The sequence below is a fragment of the Diorhabda sublineata genome, chromosome 7, assembly GCF_026230105.1.
Source record: "Diorhabda sublineata isolate icDioSubl1.1 chromosome 7, icDioSubl1.1, whole genome shotgun sequence".
NCBI lineage: Eukaryota > Metazoa > Arthropoda > Insecta > Coleoptera > Chrysomelidae > Diorhabda > Diorhabda sublineata.
Genome location: NC_079480.1, coordinates 24,185,851 through 24,208,638, shown reverse-complemented (window position 1 = coordinate 24,208,638; position 22,788 = coordinate 24,185,851). Strand labels below are relative to the sequence as shown.

Sequence of the window (22,788 nt, the reverse complement as noted above, 5' to 3'; positions counted from 1 at the left end):
AATTTAATTCGACTAGAGAATAGTTATACTTGCAAAAATGTCTCGCGGGAAATATAGATAATAAAACTAATTGAATTTCTTGATCTCGAAGTAATCTGATGTACCCATCGTTGCCAGACGTTAAAACGAATCATCAATATTCGGGATACATCGGAAACGTGTTTTTAGAGTATTATTCAAGTCAATTGAAACGAATAAAAATTTTTTATTTGCGAATTATTCTATTAAGTCGTGATATAACTATTTCACTAGTGAATTATTGTCAATATACGTCATTTCTTACAATTTAATAGTCTTTTAGTATCATTAAAATATCACGAAGACCCTATTGTGAAGTTATAATGAAATTATATTTTGACAATTTAACAAGTTGTTAGATTATGAAGTTCTCTCTGATTGGTCCGTTTCAAATGTCAATTTTGTAATCATAATCTTGACCAATCAGAACGCTCGATGTCTCCCACTGTCATAATGTGTCCCTGTGATTATACAATGACGAGGCCGTTAAATTGTTTGAAAGAAGTCGACTGCCAAGTATATCATCACTAGTGAAATTGTGATCTAACGGATTTAACAATATACCTGCTGCATATATATACTGTGGCATAGGTGTATTTATTCAAATATTATATATTATTATAAGTATTTTAAAAAATTACCATTTGGCACCACACTAGTGGTAACATATTATTTATTCTATGGATATTTCTTCAATTTCATTTTAATTCATAGCTTATCATGTACAAGGAACGGTTAGAAATAAAAAAGAAGAATGTACATTTCTTGTTTATATTTTGAAGTGTTAAGTTTTATCTAGTTTATTTTTCAATAAACTTCAAGATATTTCATTAAAAGTAGTCACTCTTCTAGACGATTGTGCATTATTACAGTGATATAAAAATTATCGGGTGTATTTGTTTTTCTGAAAGTCGCAGAAAAAGTTTTATTTTAAAGGTTTGGGTAACAAATATACACGGTAGGTTTTAATGCAATGAATAACATGTATAAAGGAAACTACCGGTAAAATTTTACTAAAAATTTGCATACGGTAATTTTATAATTGGTTAAGAATTTGTTATTTGTTCCACAAGTTGATAACACAATATTATTCTAGCCGCAATACACAAATGAATGCTTAGTTGTCTATAGATATTTGTTCACTCCCATATTACTTCATAGTTTATCATGTACGAGGAACGGTTAGAAAAAAAAGAAGAAAGTTAATACTTTCAACTTTTCAAGTTTTATTGCATCCGTAGCTTTTTCCAATTAAGTTCGATTTTATTATAAGTAGTAATTCTTATTAGACGATTATATATTTCTTAAATAATACAACAATTATCGATTGTATATATTCAAAGATACGTCGCAGAAAACGTTTTGTTCTGACGATTTGTGTAACAAATATACAGGTAGGTATAGCGCCATAAATAGACATGTATATGGGAAACTATGGATAAAATTTTTCTGAAAATTTGTTTACAGAAGTTGTCGGATGTGCTCGTTTTAGTTAAAATATTTTCAATCGTGTACGACGTCGCAGAGAAAGTTTAATTTGGACGAATTTTGTAACAAATATATATACAGGTAGGTATAACGCGATAAACATGGGAAACTACGGGTAATATTTCCCTGAAAATTTGTATAAACGTGTTTTTGTAGGTGTTCGTTTTAGTAGAAATATTTTTAATTATCTACATTTTGTTTTCACGGTTTGCCGACAAATATACACGGTCGGTACAGCATGATAATTATACATTTACATGGGAAATTACTGTTAGTATTTCTCTGAGAATTTGCATACAGAAGTTTTCAGATGTGCTGGTTTCAATTGAAATATTTTCAATCGTGTATGGCTTCCAGTTATATCATGAGTAGATCCCAAATTATCTTTATATATAATTACTGGTTTTTATGTATTTCAATATAACTTAATAGGAAATACCATTAAAGATTCTTGTTTTGTTATTTTGACAAATGAATCTCTTGGAAAAATTCTGGAAGCAATTAATAAGGTGGAATTTTAGTAAAATTGGCGTGAAACAATTGAAGCTCTTTCAATTTTTGTAATCTACTGAAAAATTCTCTAAAAAATTACCACCAACATAACCTCATTTTACATTTCCTCAATTCCAATGCTAGTTTTGTGTAGTAAACTTTATAGTGGTATAAATAACAACATAATTGGTTAACATGATATATTTATTAATGTCAATAAAAATACATTAAGTTTTAATCTTAATACTCCTCGAAACACTAGCTTTGATACCAGATATTTCACCACCATATCGAGATAGCTCCTTCCTAGGCTCACGGACCTAAAACAACAACAATGTATTTTTATGTAAAGCTTGTTTGGGGCCCAGAATATTCACCATCTGTCATTTATATTGTGAACAATGATCAAAAAATCAATCGATAGACTGAATTTTAGAGAAACTGAAGAAAGATGGAGAAAGACAGTGAGAGAAATAGATACAAAAGGGACCGAAACCCTCAAAAATGGGCTCAAATACCCAAAGATGAATATATAAGAAAAGTTAAGTAAACAAGAAGCAATAAGAGAAAAATAAAGCTGAATTTGTATGGATTTATCATATATAACAATAATTGTAGTAAGAATCAAAGACAAAGGAAGAAGTGGAAAACTGAGGAAGATAGAAAAGACAGGAAAAGAAAAGGACCAAAACCTTCATTGTAACATTTGAAATTGTGAAATAAAAAAATAATTAAATGTGAAACTAATACTTACAGCTCCTTTACGGCGAATAATCGCTTTTCTATACTTGAGTTTGTGTTTAACCCTAGGATTCCGTTGCTCCTTCTTCCTGTGAGGTGTAAGACCTTTGTTCTTGGCCATTTCATAAGTAATAGCCCTTTTGGAAGGTTCTTCTAAACATAACAAATCATATTTAATCTTTTAAATTAATTTTTCATACCACATTTGAATACTGTTTGTTTGCATTTATATAAAACTCTAAATAATCAAATAAAAAATTTACCCACCTGTCGCATTTTCTACAATTTTACTATTTTCTTCGATATCCTCATCTTCCTCTCCTTCTGAAGAACTGATACCATCTTTAACTAGACTAGTATTATCAAATTTAACTTTCTTAACATTTCCAGGAACATTCGTTTTAGATTGTTTTCTTTTAACGGCACTTGTTTCTAAAGACTTATCCTTAATTTCTTGTAGAAGTTTCAACATTTTCTTTTTCTTCTTTAGTTCAGTATCACCAGATTCTTGGTTATCCTACAGATCAATCCGTTTATGCAAAATTCAAAGTCATAAATATTAAGTTAACGAATAATAGTGAAATGGTGCTAACTTAAGTGCAAACCTAGAATTGGAAAGCATGTGAACATGACAAATACCTGTCAAACGACAGTTGCAAACCATTGATGATATTGGGAAAGGTAAAAATGAGAAGAGAATCATATTTGATGACAAATATGATACAAGAAGAACTACTAGTAGTAAAAAAGTAAATCCAAAACAAGAGATTGATCTTAAAACCACTAGATTCAAGCAGAAGCACTACCTTACTAGCCACCTTAGGAAGCAACTGTTGAAACTAGTTCTAGTAGAAAAGAAAGAATTTACATTCTGTAAAAGAGGCAACCAAGAAAAGAAGAGCTCTGATGGTGTTATTATATCCTATATCACTCTAAAAAGTTGCTCCGAAATGCTGTTAGAAAGTAACAAGGGCAATTTCTGTAGGAAGAACGATGAAATTCCAATTCATTCCTTTAGGAGCAAATATTAACCATGAAACCAATACACATACTGTGGAATTGAAAGGAGAGCTGCAGATATCATAAACAGAGGAGCCACAGTAGAAATTCAAGCTGCAGCCCTTCGTTAAATAATTCTACAATTGATAATTCTTATGTTTGCTGTAATTTAAAAAAAAAGCTATTAAATATAAAATACAAATTATAGGCCAGTTATTAGAGAATTTAGAGGAGATATAATGTGAAATACTTACAGTTTTCAGTAATAATTCAATCTGTGGTTGAATAACTTCTTCATAAATAGGTTCCAGTTGCAAAAGGAATTGACGGTATTGATAAAGTCGTTTTATCAGTGGATGGTTTTGAACATTCACTTTGGACGATTTTAATAATAGATACATGTAAATGTTTGTACAATAGCTGAAAGAATATTTCATTGTTATACAGTTTGTTCAATATTTAATCACATTTACTTACTTCAATATTAATTCATACATCATTTGAACGAAATCTGTGGCTTTGCAAGATGGTATTTCTCCATTTTCTACTTTTTTCAATAACGGAAGTAAAAAAGTTTTTGCTACCGTCATTTTATCTATAAATTCAATAAAAAAATAATAGAAATTATTGCAAACTGTAATTTTTTTGAAAAACTCACTTTCAAAATCAGAAACGAGATTGAAAAATTCTGGTGATTCCTTTTGCATTATTTCTAATTGTTGTCTTTTAGATAATTTTGAAATATCTCTCTTAATGATTTCTTCATGTTGTTTATCACGTTCTTCAATCTCCTTCAAATCAAAATAATAATTTTTTAATTCAGAATCTTCTCGAAATAATTATTTTTTTAATAAATATTTATAATATACATACTTTCCTGAATATATCCAAATTGAAATCATCGTCATCTAACTGCTGGACTAATTGTTTTTGTAATGTTATTGCTTCTTCTTCTTCTAACTCTGCCAATTGGGCATCTTTGCCTTGAAAACCACCATAATCACCGTCAACATAATCAGTTTTGTAGTATTTCCGTTTATCTTTGCCCCAAGCTCTAATATCTGGTAAATCGTCATCATCTTGGCCTTCAACATCACTCAAGGCTAATTCATTATTATCACTATCATCATCATCATCTGAATGATCTGATGTAACACCAAAAACTTCTTGCTAAATAATGAAATATGAAGATATGTTTGTTATTGAATTTGGTTATTAAAATTACTACATTCGTCAGCAAAAAATGGACTCAGTTAACATCCCTGCAATCGCAACTTTAAAGCTTATGGTACTAGCTTTAAAATTATATAGAATATTGTAATGTTTATTGCTCTTACAGTCTAACAATACAATTAGTAACCACCCTTTTTATGCTTGTTTAAAATAGTGCTAATTAGGGGTAACTGACCCTTATAAAACATTATCTACCTGATCCATCACTTATCAATTAACCATCAAACATCAACAGAACATTATGTCAACAATAAATAAGAATTCTACCTCCAAAAACCTGGCTTTTAGAGGAGGTACCTAGATGGTTTGGGAGGTCATTTCAATGGAAACAAAAACCAAGTTGGATTCTATTGAAACTGGCGATGGAGCGGGGGTTAACAGCGAACTGATACATAGGAGAAATTTTAGGGGATCATTTCAATTTCATTGGTGAAAACTTCATCTTAATGGAGTACAATGCCCGTCCACATACCGTTGTTTTTTTAGAGCAGTATTTACTGGATATCGAAATTACTGATATGGCTAGAGCATACCTAGACTTAAATCCTATCCAGCATTTAGGATGAACTTAAAACAAAAGTTCCGGCTAGAAATCCTGCACCAGCCACAAAATCGGACCTCAAAACTGTACTTACTGAAGAATGGGATAGCATTGAACCAGATCAAATAAAGAAACTTACTTGATCCATGAAATTTTCTTTGCTGTTAATTATAACCCTTTTTCATTACTTGAATTTCCTTTTTGTTTGATATTTTTTTTACCAAAAAAACAACATAGATCACTTATTATGAAGCTGAGACTAATAGCTTTGAGGTACTAAGCTCGGAAAATGAATGGGAGCTACAGATGTTTTGCTAGAGACCTCAGACCACAAACGTATGACTTTTTACCTCACGAATGTAGTTTTTCAACTTGAAATTATCTCTCAATTTATTACAGTGAATTTTAAATAAAAATTACTAACTTCATTTTCTGAATCGATATCTTTATGCCTCACTTTATTTAGTAATATTTTTTCATTTTCTGTATATTCATCATCAGAATCTGAGACGCTATAATCATCGTCGTCCTGGAGTCTAAAGCAAATTATTATTATTATGTTAGATATTTATCTATTAGAAATACTCACCCCATTTTTATATTATAAGCCTTTCAAAGTTTAAAAACCAGTCGAGAACACGTTTTTCTTGTTACCAAATGTTTACAAAAATTAAAGTAACCTCACAAAATCTTCTTTTTTATTGACATGGTGTGAGAAAAATGGGATGAACAGTGATTTACAGATCAGTTGTTTGTAGTCTGATTGTATTAATTTAACAATCATTAATCATTCCTCCTGTACATATTTTACTAATTTCATTTAACTGGAAAAATGGTTTTTCAATAGAATAGAATTATTGTATATTCAGTAATATCCTAGTTTTTTCTATGAAGATAGTAATAAATGTCATTACTGTCACTAACAGATGACTTGTATTTTATGTTTATCTTAGATAAACTAATTTATCAATGGTATTAACACAAAGTAAACAAAAATTCAAATACAAAAGATGAGTAACTCCTTACTTAAAGAAGATTATTTGATTCGGATTAGGGCAAAACTTAGAAATGATGGAATTAAATTATGGCAACCACCTTATTTTCAAGGTACGAAGATATCCGACGATGATATTAAGGTATTTATTATATTTAATTTGATATCTAATTATAGCAAATTTATAAATTACAGAACCTTTCAAACGACATCGGCCAAAATTTAAATATTCCAGTTGATATTTGTCAAGATATTCTTAAAACTTTACAAGCTAAGGCGCTGGAAAATTTAAAACAAAAAAATTTGTATCAGGAATCTGGTTTGGCTACCATAAAAATAAAAATTTTGCAACAATCTTCACCCAAAAGAGTGATTCAAAAAGAACTATTATTATCTATGACAACTATTGAATTGAAGGAAATAATTAAAAACGACGCGGATATTTCTTTAGAAGGGTAAATAACTGTTTTATACATATATATTTATCATTTGAAGAAATATATCATTTGTAGATTAAAGTTGATTAATTCAGGAAGAATATTAAAAGATCCCGATTCTCTAGGCAGCCAGGGCGTTAAAAATGGTTCTCAAATACTTGCTATTATTTTAACAGAAACATCATCTCACTTTCTTCAAACAGAAAATCAAATTAAGGAATTGGAAAGCATTAAAACTGATTCAAAGTTATTGGCTTTAGACAACGAGTACATGCAGGTAATATTTGAAGTGGAATGCAATTTTTATTGATAATAAAACTTTTTAACGGTTATATAAATTGGAAAAACATTAATAAGCTCACCAAAATGATGATGACTGAGTGTAAATCATATGTAATGATGAGGGACAGAAAAATTCAAGATTTTGATATAAATTGAGGAGTCAGACAGCTAATAGGTACAATTATTAACAAAGACATCCAAATATTGCCATACACAGATGATCTGGTGATAATAATGAGTAGTGTAAGAATTCCAAATTTTCTTAAAGATCAAGCAGGAAGCTAGTAAAAGATGACTAGAGCTTAATTAAGTAAACTAAGAGAATAACTTTAGAAAACTAAGTATATGCAGTTGAAAAGAAAACATAATGCCATTAAATAAAAGAAAATACCAATAGGAAAATATATATTTGAGGGGGTTTACAATTTTAACAATTTTAAATATTTGGAGTAACAGTTAACAACCATAATGAACAAGGTGAGGAAATTATTCAAATGATCCAAGCTTCTAATGTTTTGCAAGAAAATCAGCAGATATATTAAAATGAAAATTTATGATTAACTGTAACGTCAACATTAACTTATGGAGGAGAAATTATGATTCTAACAAAAACTGATGAAGAAAATTTTATCACTTTTGAAAGAAAATTATATGGGCCAAAGAAGTTGTGTCATGAACATTATATTAATGCTGAAAAATAATAGTGCAATTAAAAAAAACAACGGAATAGAAGCCATTAGAAAATAGAACCAAAGGAAGAGCAAAAAGCCAATGGGAAAGTCAAGTAACAAGTGATCTGAACAAAATGGGAGTCCACGGATGGTGGAATAATACCACGACAAGAAAATAGTGGAAGAATCCAAAAAAAGGCAATGAACTTTAGTTTAAAAAAGAAAAATGGTTAAAACGTGGATTGGCTCACCACAAGAAATAAGTCAAATTGATGGAGAGGGTTACTGTTCCTTGAATATACAACTGATTATACATAGGTGGATAATCTTGGAGTTTACAGTCAATTTTGGAAAATCAGAAAGCTCTCAACCGATTATATATCTGTAAATTGGGAATATGTTTATAAGGATCAGGTTTTCTTCTAGGTGGAAGATCAATTTGGAAATTCATTAAAAATCCCTCCGGAAGAAAGAAAAGCTCTTGTTGTGGCTATGGCATTACACGAAAAGGGAAAATATGCTTTGAAACGAGATGATTATTCAAGGGCCTTAGTATTTTTCCTTGAAGCAGATCAAGAATTCAGGTTAGTTTTTACCGAATTACTCATATCAAAATATATGATAAATAACAAAATTTATTATTATTTTACAGCCAATGCAATTCCCAATTATTAAAAACAGTAGATAATTACGCACTTTTGGATTTGGATATAGCTTGGTGTTATTTATGCCTGGAAAGTTTTGTTCAGTTACCAGAGGCCGAAGAAAGATTGAAAAGATGCGAACAAAAGTTTCATTCAACTTACGGTCCTAATTTAGAAAGACTAGTCGCTGTAAAAGGAACTCCAGGTGAATATTAGTCGTTTCAATTGATTAAATCTTCTTGAAAGTTTTTAATATTCTAAATCTTATAGGAAACGAGGAAGCTTTATTTATGAGACTTCATTTACTTCAAGCTATAGTTTTTTATCATCAAAATAAAAGACTTGAAGCACTGAATCTTTTACGTAAAGCTGAACAAGAATTGGAATCATTGAAAGTGGACGAACAGAGTTTAGTAACTCTAGTAGAACTAGGTAGGTTGATTCATCTATACATTAAGTTGAAGAGTTGCTCTGAATTTTATTATTAACAGAAAATTTGCATTTTAGTGGTGAAAAATATGATTTTAGTGAACAACCTTTTAATTTTCAAGGTACCATGTGAAGGTACACTGTGTAATTGTGAGTGTTGGTATAGTGGTAGTATAAACAGTGTGTTCAGTATGAATACCATTAACAGTTCCAGAAATTCCAACTTAGTAAGGTTCTTGAAGTTGAAAACTGATTAGAAGATGATTTTCTCATTTTAGCATTTTTGTCATTAAATTGTGTTCAATTTGAACCATTCTTCTAAATACTATTTTGGTATTTCTGCTCTAAATTCTGTTTTTAACAAAAAATTTTGGTTGATTTTAGTGAAAAGCCTTGCAAATTCAAAAGTATCATGTTATATTGCTAGTACCAAATCTGTTTAGATGATGGAAACTAACTGGTTTTCTTTTCTCTGAGTTTAGATTTTAAGATTTTTCTCTCAAATATTTGTAAAATGTGTTTGAAGTGAACTATTTGCTTCTAATATCAGCTGTGATTGTATATATCAACCTTAGTAGTTCATTTGATCCATTCTTCTAACTACTACTTTGGTATTTCTGCTTTAAATTCTGTTTTCAACAAAAATTTTGGTTGATTTTGGTGAATAATCTTCCAATTTTGTTATTCTCATGGTTGTAATCACCAAATTTATTCGGAAAATGATAACTAACTGGTTTTCTCATGCCTAGTTAGCTATTTCATATTTTTTCACAACTATTTTTGAAATAAGGTTAAATTGGATCAACTGTGTGTAATATTTACTATGTATATAGTGAATTCCTATCATTTCTTTGATCCACTCCAGATATTTAATCTAACCTCTAAAGTTTTTTTTGCATTCTTAAGGTTCATAATTTGATACCCTATTTCCTATAACACATTTATTCAATTTAATAGTTAATTAATTGGGTAAAAATTAATTTTTGATATATTAGTTATTATAACATCTACGTTTAACAAAAATATCACTTTGCACTGTTAATATTCCCAAATAATTAATTTAAAAACGTTTTTATTTAAACTTTTCATCTTTCTATATAACTGTGATATTGGAAATTACTAAAATTTGTTTTCATTAAAAATGACCATGAAAAACACTATAAGGTTCTTCAGAATACTTTATTTCATATAAATCTCCTTATAATGTTCATTTTCTTTGGGATTTGTTTAAAAATAAAATAATTTTCACCTATTCTGTTATCATGTAACCAAAATAAAAATTCCATTTTAGGTTACACCACCACAGAAGCTACTTTAGGTTTACGGGCTACCAGAGGTGATGTTAACCGGGCAGCTAATTATATCAACGAAAATAGAGAAAAAAGAGAGGAAGCCAGGAAAAAAGCAAAAGCAGAAGCTATTTTAGAAAAGTAACTATTCATCAATTACCTTTTTTAAATAATATTTATATTTTTTTATATTATAGAGAAAGAAAAAAATTGGGTTTCTGCGTAGATGGTAAACAATACGTCGATCCTAAATTCGTAAAAATTTTAGTGAACATGGGATATTCGATGGAAGCGTCTCGGATCGCGCTTAAAAATTGTAACAACATTATAACTGATAGCGTTCAATATATTCAAGAAAATCCATTACCCGGTCCCAGCGGTTCCAAAAGTACTCAATTGTTATCGTTTCTCGATGAATTAACCCAAGAGGTAAATCTGAATAATTGAGAATCCAATAGGCTATCAATTGCTGTCCTTCTGCTTGAGTCATAAACTGTCGAAAGCTTTATTAATATTAAAGAATACTGCAGTAGTTCTACACCGATTTAATCTAGTAATTTTTATGTTGTTTAAAATTATTGTTTATCGTTTTTAACTCCGAACTACTGCAGTATTCTTTGATATTAATAAAGATTTCGACAGTTTATGACTCAAGCAGAAGAACACCATATTTATAGCCTATTGGATTGTTAACTGGTTTTTGGTGATTGCTTTACTGAAACTTTTGATAATTATTTCACTAAGCAGACATAATTACATTGTTCAACCTTGTTTACCACTGTCTAACTTGAAAATTGTGAGTGAAATTGGAACAAATTATACTTAATTCTCTACATCGAAAACCCCTGAATGTAGTAGGGTTCTGCTACTACATTGTTATTATTTTTTAATCATTACTTGAAACTTAATCTTTTCTTTACTACCCTACACCCTATAAGTTACAGGTATATTTTTTTCTATTTTTGCTATGATAATAGGATCAAAATGACAAAATTGTGGATAAAAATGTCACAAATTATGGACGTATGCTCATATTAGTTTTACTACTTTTTTTTCTATGTTCTTTCTTTGTATATCAAATCTTCTGTACTCGATAATCTACAGCCATTTTTGGTACTTGTTACTTCTAATGCTGAATTTAGAAGAGTTTCTTCATGATTTCTTATTTTTTTCTCTGATTTCACCAGCAGGTGAATATTTACATATTTTTTCCTTTACATGTTTCCAATTTCCAAATGCTTTCAATTTTGTTTTCATTCTAATGATTTCCTGTATTAAATTTTTATCCTATATACCCCTTAATATTTATATAAATAGAACCTATGTACTATTTTATTTTCATATCAAGTTTCCTCAAGAAATTTCATTAATTTTCTTTCCAGTTTCTTTCTTCTTGTGTCAAATCTGATAATCTGCAAACAATTTTTGGTACCTGTTAATTCTTGTGCCGAATTACCTTTCTTTGGTGTTATCAGCAGATGTATAACCACATTTTTCTAGCGATTTTCAATAGTTTTCCGATACTTTTTTTATGTATTTCACTAGTTAGAATCAGCCGGTTTTGATCCCAGAATGGCTCGACTGGCTTTATCTAAACATTCTGGAGATATCATGAAAGCTGCTGAAGAACTTATTGAAAATGACGGTATCGTTCTTGGGGATTTATCAGACATAGGTAAGTAAACCTATGTCATTATTCAACAAAAGTTTTTTGTAAATTTTACTTTTTCCTTATATCTAGTCGAAACATTCAATTGTAATATTTATATAACCCACTAGTTTATATTCTATAGTATTTCTAAAGTTATTTGATTAATTAAATTTTCTAATGAATATAGAAAATGTTTTTTTGAAATTAAAATATGAAACTTATTACTACAAACACATATTTAGATGAAAATATACGTTTATCTTAATATATTGTCTTGGTTTTATGGCTCCTATGATAGAAAATTAGTTTTTTTCTATCAAAAGAGAGCCATAATCAAAATAAATCATAAAAAAACATAAAAAGAACTAAGAAGTAAGAAGGTTGAAAAATATGCATTTATTGACAATTTTTATATAATTTGAGAAATTTGAAATAAAAAAATGCATGACAATGAAAATAAAAAGCAAAGATCTCCAAGATATGAGTCAAAAAAGAAAAAAAAACTTTTTGTAGTTTTTGGATTGTTTTTTTTTTACACTATTATTTGATGTTTTCACCAGTTGGTGTGGAGAGTCTTGAGAATATAAAGAAACGAATGAATGAGAATAAAGAGAAAAACAAAGCATTACAGAGATTGAAAGAAGATATGGAAACTGTAGACGACGATCACCTCGACATAAATCTTGTTAAAGAAGAAATGTTTCTACGACAATATTTATCTCTTTTAAATCAATAATTGAGTATAAGACGTAATGTGAACATATTGTATTTTTGTACGAATTAAAAAAATTATGTCTGTGTTCTCATTTCATTTTTTTTATTTCCTTTCCAATCAGGTTATTTTTTTAAAAAATATGATAGTCTCAGTTATTTTCTTTCGTGGTTTATAATGCTGTACATAAGATGGTAACAGAAAATAAAATATACTGTACCTTCATAATAATTACCAAAAAACCAAATTATCGATTTCATAACTAGTAAACTTCAAATAACGAAGTTATTTGATAAATTCAACACGTCCCCAGCAGCTTTAGCCAATTTGGCAATAACGGTAATGAAATGGAAGTAAAAATACGATAAATGATCAAATTTCGATTTGTTTGCACGTTGAGAGTCTAGAAGTTGATCTATGGTCTAGTCGTCGAGAATGATCGGTAATATATCGATGATAATCGGACAATATGGCCGAAATATCGAAATAGTCTATCAATGAATAACAATATCGGTATACGTTCCTTAACTTATTCGGAATCATACCAGCGAACAAAGCATGCTAAATTGACAGTTCATTATCAAATACGCGCACTTAGCGATCGTTAATTGGTCACCAACTAACTCTGAAAAGATTCTAAATTGATCCGCGAACATAGCTTTATTTGTCAAATCATTACCTCCACCACAGATATCGCTCAATAGTTGCGTTTTTGGCAGCTCTATCGGTCAGTAAAAATTCCTTATATCTATAATTAAACTTTCATGGTAAATTAATAATGAAAAATGTTTTTTAAAAATTCAGAATTAATTTCAAAGTCAATAAATACATGAAACGTGATTCTATAACTTATAGTTTATTCTATGATCCTGAAAATACGTTTGAAAAGAAAACCTCTATACTTTAATTTTGCTATTGCTGAAGCAGAATTGATTTAGAGGACATATTAATAATAGCATGTACTTAAAAGGGGTAGGGAAAGTGAAAAAGAGACCAATAATTGAAAAAGTATTTAATATTATATAAATAAAACAAATTACTTATTCTTAATGACATACATATAGTCAATTCCAGTACCGTAAACTTTCTTAAGAATCGCGTCTAGTATAGCGAGTATTTCGTTTTTGTGTACGCTCGTTAAACTTTCGATTTTGTTCGTCAGTCGTTCTTTGTCGAGTTCATGACCGTTTATGTACCCCCCGATTTTATCGACAATCGATTCGACGGAGGATTCGTGAAACAAGAATTCTTTCGGTATCGATTCTATCAATCTTTCGAGAAGTTCGCCTACGACGTCGTAGGGTTCGTTCTCCTTTTGAAGTACTTCATCTATAGTATCTTCCAACAGTTCGTTAGCGTATTTTATTATGCTATCTTCACTCATCTACAAAAATAACGATTAATCGAAAATTTTGTACTATTGATAGATATTTAAGGTTATGTTGGATATCTTACGTCAGGTTCTTGAATCAAATACAATTTTTCCGCGGACGTTTCGACGAGACTTCTTTGTTTCGGAGACAATTCGAACGGTATGCTGTTAATAATTTCTTTTATTATATCCTGAACAGAAGTGCAATTGAGTATATGACTTAAAATATTTTTCGAAATTAATTCTGCGTCTATAGCGGACCTTGATCTCATTTTCATCGTTCTCAAAATTTCGTTTAGAAGATGATTAACGATATCTTCACTTTCAGTCAAAAAGCTAAGAATAAAACAATGATAGTTGAATCCAACAATCTGACAACAACGATTTTAAATAGAATGAACTATTTTCAATAAGAGATGCACTGGAGCTATTCGTAATTGATTTATTTCTATGGTATTAGAACTGGATGTATGCATATCTTGTCAATTTGTAATAATACACTGGAAATATTCGGAATTGATGTATATCTATGATATTAAAACTGACATTTATACTAATGCTCCATGGAACATTTACGTGAGATGTCAAACGAGAATCTTCTTTTTTTATTCAAGACAGAATAGCATGTCTGTTAATTTTATGTATAGTTTTATGGAAGACGAATTATATACGAGGTGTTTCGTGTACGAAAGACGATGTTATATTTTTTTTCTCATTTTTTATAGTTTCCAAAAAAAAACAAGTTTTTCATCGATGTTGAATTTTTTAGCAAATTTTGCATTAAATACTTACAAACCCGGCTGTTCTTCTTCTTCTAACAGTTTTTCTTCGACTTCTTCTTCTGTTTCCTCTTCTCCTTCTTCATCTTCTTGAGTGGTTTCCAGATATTTTTCAATTTCTGGCCATTCCTTAATGGATTCCACGGATTTTTCGACATCTTCGAGGATTTGTGGTTCTATATATTGTTCTTTAGGAGGCATACCTTAAAATATCGTCAAATTTTTCGATTTCAGTCAATGAAATAAATAAAATGAAGAAAAAAATGAATTAAAAAATGTTTTTCGTGGGAATCGAACTCACGACTTTCAGGTCTATAGTTCAACACTCTACCTACTACACCATCAAACGTTGACCAAGTAGTTAGGTTAGAGACGTCAAACTGTACAAGCCTATTTGGTGATTATATTAAGAAAAAAGCAAAATATAGTACTTAAAGCCACCCACCTTTAGTTTTTAACATTTTAATATCAGCTTTGAGTTCAAATATAGTTCTGTTTTGATTATCGACAATCGCTTGTAATTTTTTGATATCTTTGTCGTATTCCGATGAAGTTTGCATCGTTTTTTCGAGTCTCATTCGACGCAATGGCTGCGACGCAATCAATTTCACGAGATCTTTTTTTTCCTTGTTCATTATTTGCAACAATTCCAACCGATTCGTATTTTCCTTAATTTCTCTCATCAAATCTTCTTGACGGCTTCGAATTTTCAACTACAAATTAATATATCGTTCAAATAAATTCGTATATAAATATAACGTACCAATAAAAATTTATTTGAATCGATACTTAACCTCAAAATAAGTTATTGCGTCACAATGACAACTGTCACTGTCAAATCGAATTCACGGTTTACTAGATAATAAGAGAAACAAAAATATGATTGGGTACGTCAACTATCATCTTACCGTCATTTCTCGAAGCTGCTCCGCGTATATTTCTTTGATGTTAGTATTTTTTAAACGAACGTCGAATACGAGTTTTTTCAAAACGACTTCTTCTAATTCATTTATGTGAGATTTATTAAAAGTTTTTCTTATTATGGCTAGTTCTAATTCATTTATATCGACTATTTTTCCGAATTTTTCACACATCATTTGTTGTATTGTTTGTAAGAGATTTTTGATCTTCAGCCTCATATATCTCAGATCTTTTTTCATTCTCGTTAGATGTTTCAAATAAGTTCTAAAGAATAAAAGCTTATACATAGTTAATCGGTTTTAAGTCAATCTAAATATTTTGTAAGCGTAATGAAACAAAAAGTAATTATATTTTCAGTATAAAAGAAACATCTGACAACAATGTGTATGTTCAGCATAAGCCAACAAAAAATATATATTTCCAGAATATAGGGAGGATCTGACAACAACGTAAATACATTATATTATGACCCACTATCTATAGACATACATGTATTAAGAACCATTTTCATTCGAAATACTTAAGTAAATTTCATCTTTTTTAAAAATATTTTTTCTCAATTGAATTAAATTATTTTTTAGATACCAAATGTACTAGAAACTTCTCGATTCAAATTGTTGAATAATATTAGTCACATAAATTACTTTTTCGAAATTATTAATCGGGCCTAATCGACATTATAAGATTGATTCTGACAATTTTTGAGTCTCTTTGTAGTACTGTACATAAAAATAGGGATTAAAATCAATTTTAAATAGAAGTTCAAGTAACTACTATTGAGGGATGTCTAAAAGTCATTAACATTCCAAGATATAATTTGATCTAAACAGAATCAATCGAAAATATATCATGATGATTTTTTTATCTTTCTTTAGTACAAGATAACCTGAAGATTATCTATGTTTTTGTTTCTGACGACCTCGTTATTATTTATATATACATCAGTGATAAATAGAAAGTAATGTGGATTTAAAATATTTATCATTATAAATGACTTTCATCGTATTATTCCTTATTTTTATACAAAAATACTTCTATTAGTGACTTTTTATTGTTTTGGTGATCCTAAATTCGACACAAATCAGATACCTACTAATTCAAATTAGACATAAATAAAATTTAAATAACACTTGGCAACGCTGTAAATTATATTCTGAAAATTTTCGTGATGATTTACCTTCAATTTAGGTTTTCTTTTCTATGAAAATCAGTTTAAAATAACAGGTAGAAATTCCTAAAGCAAAAAAATTAAGTACATTACTTATTCTTCGAGTCGTTTTCAACAATTGACGTAACAGCTACATTCTTTCGTCTGTCATTGTTATATATCTGCCTACCTATCCTCTACTAACCTTGAAAAGTTACCATTCGCGTTGAACGAATACAGTGTTGCCAGAATAAAAATATTTTCTTCAATATGAAGAATACGTCATTATTATTTTAAACGAAACGATTTATTATTACGAAATTCAAGGAAAGTTGTTAAAAAAGTCTGGCAACAATGAGTAGAGACATAGTTCGCGTAAGAACTCGCTTACGTCCGTTCACGAACGTGACATAACAACATGTTGCCAAGTTAAATTTAACTTTTGAGATTATTGAAAGTAAATATTAGAATTTTTTATTTTTATTGGTAAATAATAATACACATTATATAGAATTTTGAAAAATATCCAATTAAAATATGTCTATTAATATTAGCATTTTAATTAATTTTACCGTCTCACAAAGTTTATATTTTTAATTTTCCTTACCGTTCGTGGAAGATTTTCTTCTTTTTCACTCGAAAAGTTTGATTTTCCACATGGATATAAAAAATACTACGTCATATGTTCACTTTATATTAAACATTCACTTATAGGAATAACTATAGGGAAGTGTATAAAATAATTTATATATTTTCTACTCAATACAGGGTCGTAATGAAAAGTGCACAGTTTATTTTCGACATTATCATTAACACAAATAGGTCTTTCTCCGGTCATGTATCGCTGCTGGCATTTTTCTTTTATTTCATTGTCGCGTAAAGTCTTGTAAATGTCTTCCAAACAAGGACAAAACCAAGGATTCCCCATCAGAGTTACACTTTTCAAACTACTCAATCTAATGAAGAACTTCGATTGTAGATACATCAAATAATTGTGATCTATATAGAGTGTTTCCAAAAAGTCCATTCCTCTTCGCGGAAATTCGTTCCCGCTTATTTCCTTCAATTTATTGTGCGTCAAAACTAATACATTCAATTGAGGCGTTTGATTAAAAGTGCCTTCTTCAATAGTCGAAATATTATTGAATCCCAAATTGAGAATTTTTAAATTACTCAAATTTTCTAGCGCGAAGTTTGACAACACTGTTAAAGTGTTATTGTGCAGCCAAAGTATTTTCAATTTCTTGGGATGGCTGAGTATCTTATGAACGAATATAGCACGTATTTTATTATTATTCAACTTCAGTTTCGTTAGATTTGGTAAATTATTTAAAGCTTTATCACCCAATTCGGTTAATTGGTTATGAGATAAATCCAGCTGAGATAGGTTAGGTAAATCTTCAAACGTTCCTTCTCTTATGAAACTCAACTTATTTTCATTCAAAAAAATAGTTTTTAATGAAGACAAATTAACAAAAGTCGGAGGATACATGTCACTTATATCGTTAAGGTACAAATAAAGTGATTCCAAGTTTCGAAGATCTCTGAAAGTATAAGCGTATAACTTACGTATTTTATTTTCTTTCATCAAAATAGTTTTTAAATCTGTACCATTTTTAAATGAATCTTTGGTTATTGTTAAAGGTTTTCTCGATCGGTTAATTATTTCTATATAATTTATATTATCCAATGTTCCATTAAAAATATCGCCGGATACAAACGTCGTTTCGTTACAAAATATTCTGTTTATTTTTTTTATACAATCGCACGAAACTTTACCGTGAAGTAGCACGAAAAATAATATTTGTAACCACATATTATCATTCCCTTCAAATCACTTGCAGAATTTAAACTGAACTTCATAAATCAGAAACGAGATTCTATGCTCAACATCAAAAGTGATCTATAGACAGTCAAGGTTAAATATAGCGGACCAAGCAATACAGTCATACTGAAGTACAAAATACAAAAGCAATAACAAGATGAGCAGCTATAAATTACTCATCGCCGCGCGCTGTTGTCTAATTGTGTTTTATTTCTGTAAACAGTTTTATAAAGTAGAATGTTACTCGAAGGAAAATTCAAAAAAAATGTATTGATTTATATAAAAAAATAATAGTTGAAAGACATATGATATTATTAAAGGATGAAATTAAAAAATATATAGAAAAAAATATTTTTCCACTGATATTATTCATATACGTGTTTTAAATAATAAATTTATTGTCCACTACGTGACAACGTTAAAAACATGATTCAGATCGCGCCATTACGACAAATTTCATCGCGTAGTTGTCACTACAATACATTGTCGATTTATTATTGATTTTTGAATATTTTAGCAAAAATTGCACTTCAATAGTGAATTATATCTAGAAAATATGGTTCGACAGTGTTTTATTTACCAAAAAATTGATTATTCGAATTAAAATTTATAAGTAAGTTGTAAATATCTCAGAAAATATTGATTTTAGAGAAAAAAGTTTCAAACAAAAAATTAAGCTCATAAAAAACTTAACAAAAAAATGTATATGCAATTTTTACGCAAACCTGTTTTTTAGCTGTTATAACGCCGGTTATGGAGGGCTCTCACTTGGACATTTGCAGATGAGTATGTTGGGTTAGTCGATTTAATTTTTGTCGAGATATTTTGGGTTATAACATCCAAAATAATAGGTTTACATGAAAAATATATATAATCTTTTTTGTACAGCTTTTTATGAACTTCACTTTTTGTTAAAAATTTTTTTTTCTGAAATGGATATTTTAGGAGATATTTACTAAAAATTGTTACAACTCTTAAGGGGGTTGGGGTGTAAACGAAACTTTGTCAGTGAAAATCCTTCTAGGGGTCCTCTTCTCTAATTAAGGAAAGGCTTTGAGTAAAATTTCAGATAAATTGGGGGGTTAATCTTTCTGGAACTTTATCTCAGTTTTTCCACCAAGAAAGAACAAGAAAAATATTTTTAATGATGATTGTGGATGAAAGCGATAAATTAATTAACTTTTTTTAATTTTCATTCCATTATTTTCGTAATAAATAAATTTTTTCTGAAGATTTCATTACCTTTCACTTTCTTGTTTGATTCTTTTTTCAAATATTGAATTATATAAAAAAATATTAAGATTTATTTTTATTTCTGAAAAATATTTTAAATTCTATGAAAATATTAATACACGTCATCTCAAGTTAGAAATGTCTAAAGGCAAACAAAATTATTAAAGCAGTACGCCCCTGGACATTTTATTACTTTACATACGCAGCGTTGCCAAATTAATAAAATTGTTGTATTTTTGTGAATTGTTAAAGAATTCTATAAGAGTATTTCTATCTTTGTCATTGGTATTATTTAGTAAATTTTTTATAATTATTATTTATTTTACACAATTTTTTTAATTAGAAAAATTAATGTTGTACTTACTCGTATTTCGCTTTTTGATCCAAATTTTCTGCTTCCAAGCCTCCAACTCTTTTATATAGATCCGACAGCGTAGATTTCGAAAATACTAAATAATCCGAAATTTCGTCAGTTTCCGGATTATAATCATGGATTTGGTCCAAATTCAAAACGACCGTACACCTCACTTGATTCAATAATCTTTGCTTCTCCCTCTAAAATCGATTAACCGAATATTACACATCGAAAATCGATTATTTCTATTCGAGATAACAGGGGATATTCACTAACCTGATAAGCCTCTAATTCATCAACGCTCTGTTTATATTGATTTTGAAGAATTCTCATTTTCCTATTACTCAATTCGACATTTTTATTAATAGTTTCAATAACTCTTTGTAATTCTTTGATATTTTGTTCGATTACGTGTCTACAAAACAAAAATCGATCATTCGATACTGTTTCTATCACACGTCATCGTCCGATTTTCCCGTTCATTTCTCAATCACCTTCTACATCTCTCTTCCTCTCATCTATCACACCTTCTATCGCTCTCTCTCACTATTAGTTACAGTTAACTAAATATACCAACAAATCGAATAAAAATATGAGGTTATGTTCGTATATATAAAATATTAATTATAATTTTAAAATAAAAAATAAACTTACCGTTTCCCTCTCAATTCTACGGTCAAATTGAATATGGCCTGCTCGCATCCTTTCGGGCAGACGTTCAAATCTTGTTTAATGAAACCAAAATCGCGCGAATCTATACTGGCGCCGTCGTCATCTTCGGATTCTTCCGAACTCGACGACGACGATTCTGAATCGCTATCTAAATAAAAATAGCAAAAAAAAAATAGTTCGTATATTACACAGATCTAATAACACAAGAGAGATAAAATGCATCCTAAACTCGTTCCAACATAGTGAATAACTAATAAGTGCCAAAAGGAAAAGGTTATCCTTGTTAACTTAGAGTTGCTATCCGGCAACGCTGCAAAATGCGTACCTTCATATGACACAATTGCTGTGCTGACAAAATTTACCATAAATAAAAAATTTTGTAGTTATTTTATAAATTATTTCGTTTTTTTTTTAAATATTTTGATTGAGCTACGGAAATAATATTATGACGTAAATAGGCTAGTTGACTAAATTTGAAAACTTGATTAATTTTATACTTTAATCCATTTTATCACAAAAAGGTGATTTCAAAATATTAAACTAACAAGAATAATTGCTTGATTAGAAATAATAGAAAATATAAACAATACGTATACGTATTATTTTTTTGGTAAACTAAAATATCCAAAAGACTGTTATTAATAGTTAAATAGAAATGTAAATATTTCAATAATAGTAACGTAGAAAAGAGCCCGCCACTGGCGATAGACAAATTTTTTACCTGACATAAAACATAACCACACTTACAACTTTTCCACAAACTACACAACCACGAATCATAATTGTTTGATAATTGAAAGTTTTTTTCAAGAAAAATCACAAATACAATGTACCAAAATAACCAAATAATTGTTAATGCACTGTTTGTGTGAGGTAACGCCGCAAGTAAATAATTCGTTATAGCGTACCCAGCCAACACCTAGCGTAAACAGTGTTGTCATGTTTCTTTTTTATCTTGGTATAGAAATCTTATACGAAAAATTTATGAAATGAAATTTTTTTTTAAGAACAGTTCAATTTTAATATCTTTAATATCTCTTATAAGAGATTCGTTGGATAATTTTTAGGTTGTTTAAGGGAAAATCTTTTATAGAAATAAATAAATAAAATAAATAATTAATAAAGTTTTTTGTAGTTAACCTTGATATAGGAGGGCTGGGATTGTGGTGGTTGTGCTGTCCTAGCTGAAATTTAGGAAAAACGACCAATGGCCAGAAGAAGACGATAAGATTTGTATTTTGAAAATTCTTGGTTTATTTTTAATTTAAATGGGGGGCGGGCGTGTACAGCTGAACAGACGAACCGTTTCACCAGGTTACAAAAAAACCGCAAAATACCTGTATTATCAGGTATGTGGTATGTTAAATAAATATTTTTGTTGTATAGAGGTGGGAATTTCTACTTGAACCTCCGCTTGGAACTAACAGTTATTTTAATTGACACAAATATACAAATAGAAATCTCCATCTCTATACCGCTTGAGAGCATTCGATAATTCTTAGAATTCAAAAAAGAGATGGCGTTGTAATCATATTTTTAGTACGGTGGCTTGATCGAGACAGTGTGGTGACATGAGAGTGGCCGCTATGTTATTGACTTAAATTTGTTTTTCTTATAATAACGCTTAAAAAATCGTAATTTATATTCATAATATTGATCCCTTGAAACGTTTTTGAGAATATAAATTACGATTTTATAAGCGTTATTATTAGAAAATTAATGTACGTCAATGCTGAATCGGTCGAGTTTGGGTTGAAAATGGCGGCCACTCCCATGTGTCTCAATCAAGCCACTAATTTTTTGTTTTGAGTCAATATTAATGTCGTCCTATTTGAGATTAGAGAAAAGTTTCAAAATCATAAT

General features: G+C 29.3%; 4 protein-coding genes across 13 annotated transcripts in view; 1 reads left to right on the top strand and 3 right to left on the bottom strand.

The window, feature by feature from the left end:
- Nucleotides 1–770: 770 nt before the first annotated feature.
- On the top strand, nucleotides 771–12,710 carry LOC130446545 (NEDD8 ultimate buster 1-like). Of its 9 annotated transcripts, none has more exons than XM_056782869.1 (12): nucleotides 1,188–1,412; nucleotides 1,486–1,587; nucleotides 6,466–6,648; nucleotides 6,702–6,961; nucleotides 7,019–7,220; nucleotides 8,323–8,480; nucleotides 8,549–8,745; nucleotides 8,811–8,972; nucleotides 10,261–10,399; nucleotides 10,456–10,687; nucleotides 11,804–11,933; nucleotides 12,470–12,710. In XM_056782869.1, exons 3-12 carry the CDS (start codon nucleotides 6,523–6,525, stop codon nucleotides 12,643–12,645), a joined length of 1,782 nt encoding a protein of 593 aa, XP_056638847.1. In that variant the 5' UTR covers nucleotides 1,188–1,412; nucleotides 1,486–1,587; nucleotides 6,466–6,522; the 3' UTR covers nucleotides 12,646–12,710. The 9 variants fall into 9 exon arrangements, 8 of the variants coding, with proteins under 8 accessions (XP_056638849.1, XP_056638851.1, XP_056638845.1 ...); XM_056782872.1 differs by having other exon boundaries at nucleotides 1,223–1,412; nucleotides 6,466–6,619; XM_056782868.1 differs by lacking the exon at nucleotides 1,188–1,412 and adding an exon at nucleotides 1,663–1,733 and having other exon boundaries at nucleotides 1,446–1,587.
- On the bottom strand, nucleotides 2,185–13,041 carry LOC130446546 (something about silencing protein 10). Its single transcript, XM_056782875.1, has 10 exons — nucleotides 12,842–13,041; nucleotides 6,102–6,336; nucleotides 5,937–6,048; nucleotides 4,612–4,908; nucleotides 4,397–4,529; nucleotides 4,216–4,333; nucleotides 3,993–4,158; nucleotides 3,007–3,256; nucleotides 2,753–2,892; nucleotides 2,185–2,318 (listed from the first exon to the last, which is right to left on the bottom strand). Exons 2-10 carry the CDS (start codon nucleotides 6,104–6,106, stop codon nucleotides 2,226–2,228), a joined length of 1,314 nt encoding a protein of 437 aa, XP_056638853.1. The 5' UTR covers nucleotides 6,107–6,336; nucleotides 12,842–13,041; the 3' UTR covers nucleotides 2,185–2,225.
- Nucleotides 13,042–13,618: 577 nt separating this feature from the next.
- Nucleotides 13,619–22,788, bottom strand: part of LOC130446995 (cilia- and flagella-associated protein 44) — a 41,823-nt gene continuing 32,653 nt past the window's right edge. For both annotated transcript variants that reach the window (XM_056783580.1, XM_056783578.1), the window contains 8 exons: nucleotides 20,908–21,073; nucleotides 20,530–20,668; nucleotides 20,263–20,453; nucleotides 15,681–15,957; nucleotides 15,218–15,485; nucleotides 14,786–14,975; nucleotides 14,077–14,329; nucleotides 13,619–14,005 (listed from right to left, as the gene is read on the bottom strand). In XM_056783580.1, coding sequence (XP_056639558.1) covers nucleotides 13,658–14,005; nucleotides 14,077–14,329; nucleotides 14,786–14,975; nucleotides 15,218–15,485; nucleotides 15,681–15,957; nucleotides 20,263–20,453; nucleotides 20,530–20,668; nucleotides 20,908–21,073 — 1,832 coding nt within the window. In that variant the 3' untranslated portion in view covers nucleotides 13,619–13,657. The remainder of the gene's footprint in view (nucleotides 14,006–14,076; nucleotides 14,330–14,785; nucleotides 14,976–15,217; nucleotides 15,486–15,680; nucleotides 15,958–20,262; nucleotides 20,454–20,529; nucleotides 20,669–20,907; nucleotides 21,074–22,788) is intronic.
- Nucleotides 17,524–19,092, bottom strand: LOC130446996 (connectin-like). Its single transcript, XM_056783581.1, has one exon. The coding sequence runs from the start codon at nucleotides 18,654–18,656 to the stop codon at nucleotides 17,532–17,534; it is 1,125 nt and encodes a 374-aa protein (XP_056639559.1). The 5' UTR covers nucleotides 18,657–19,092; the 3' UTR covers nucleotides 17,524–17,531.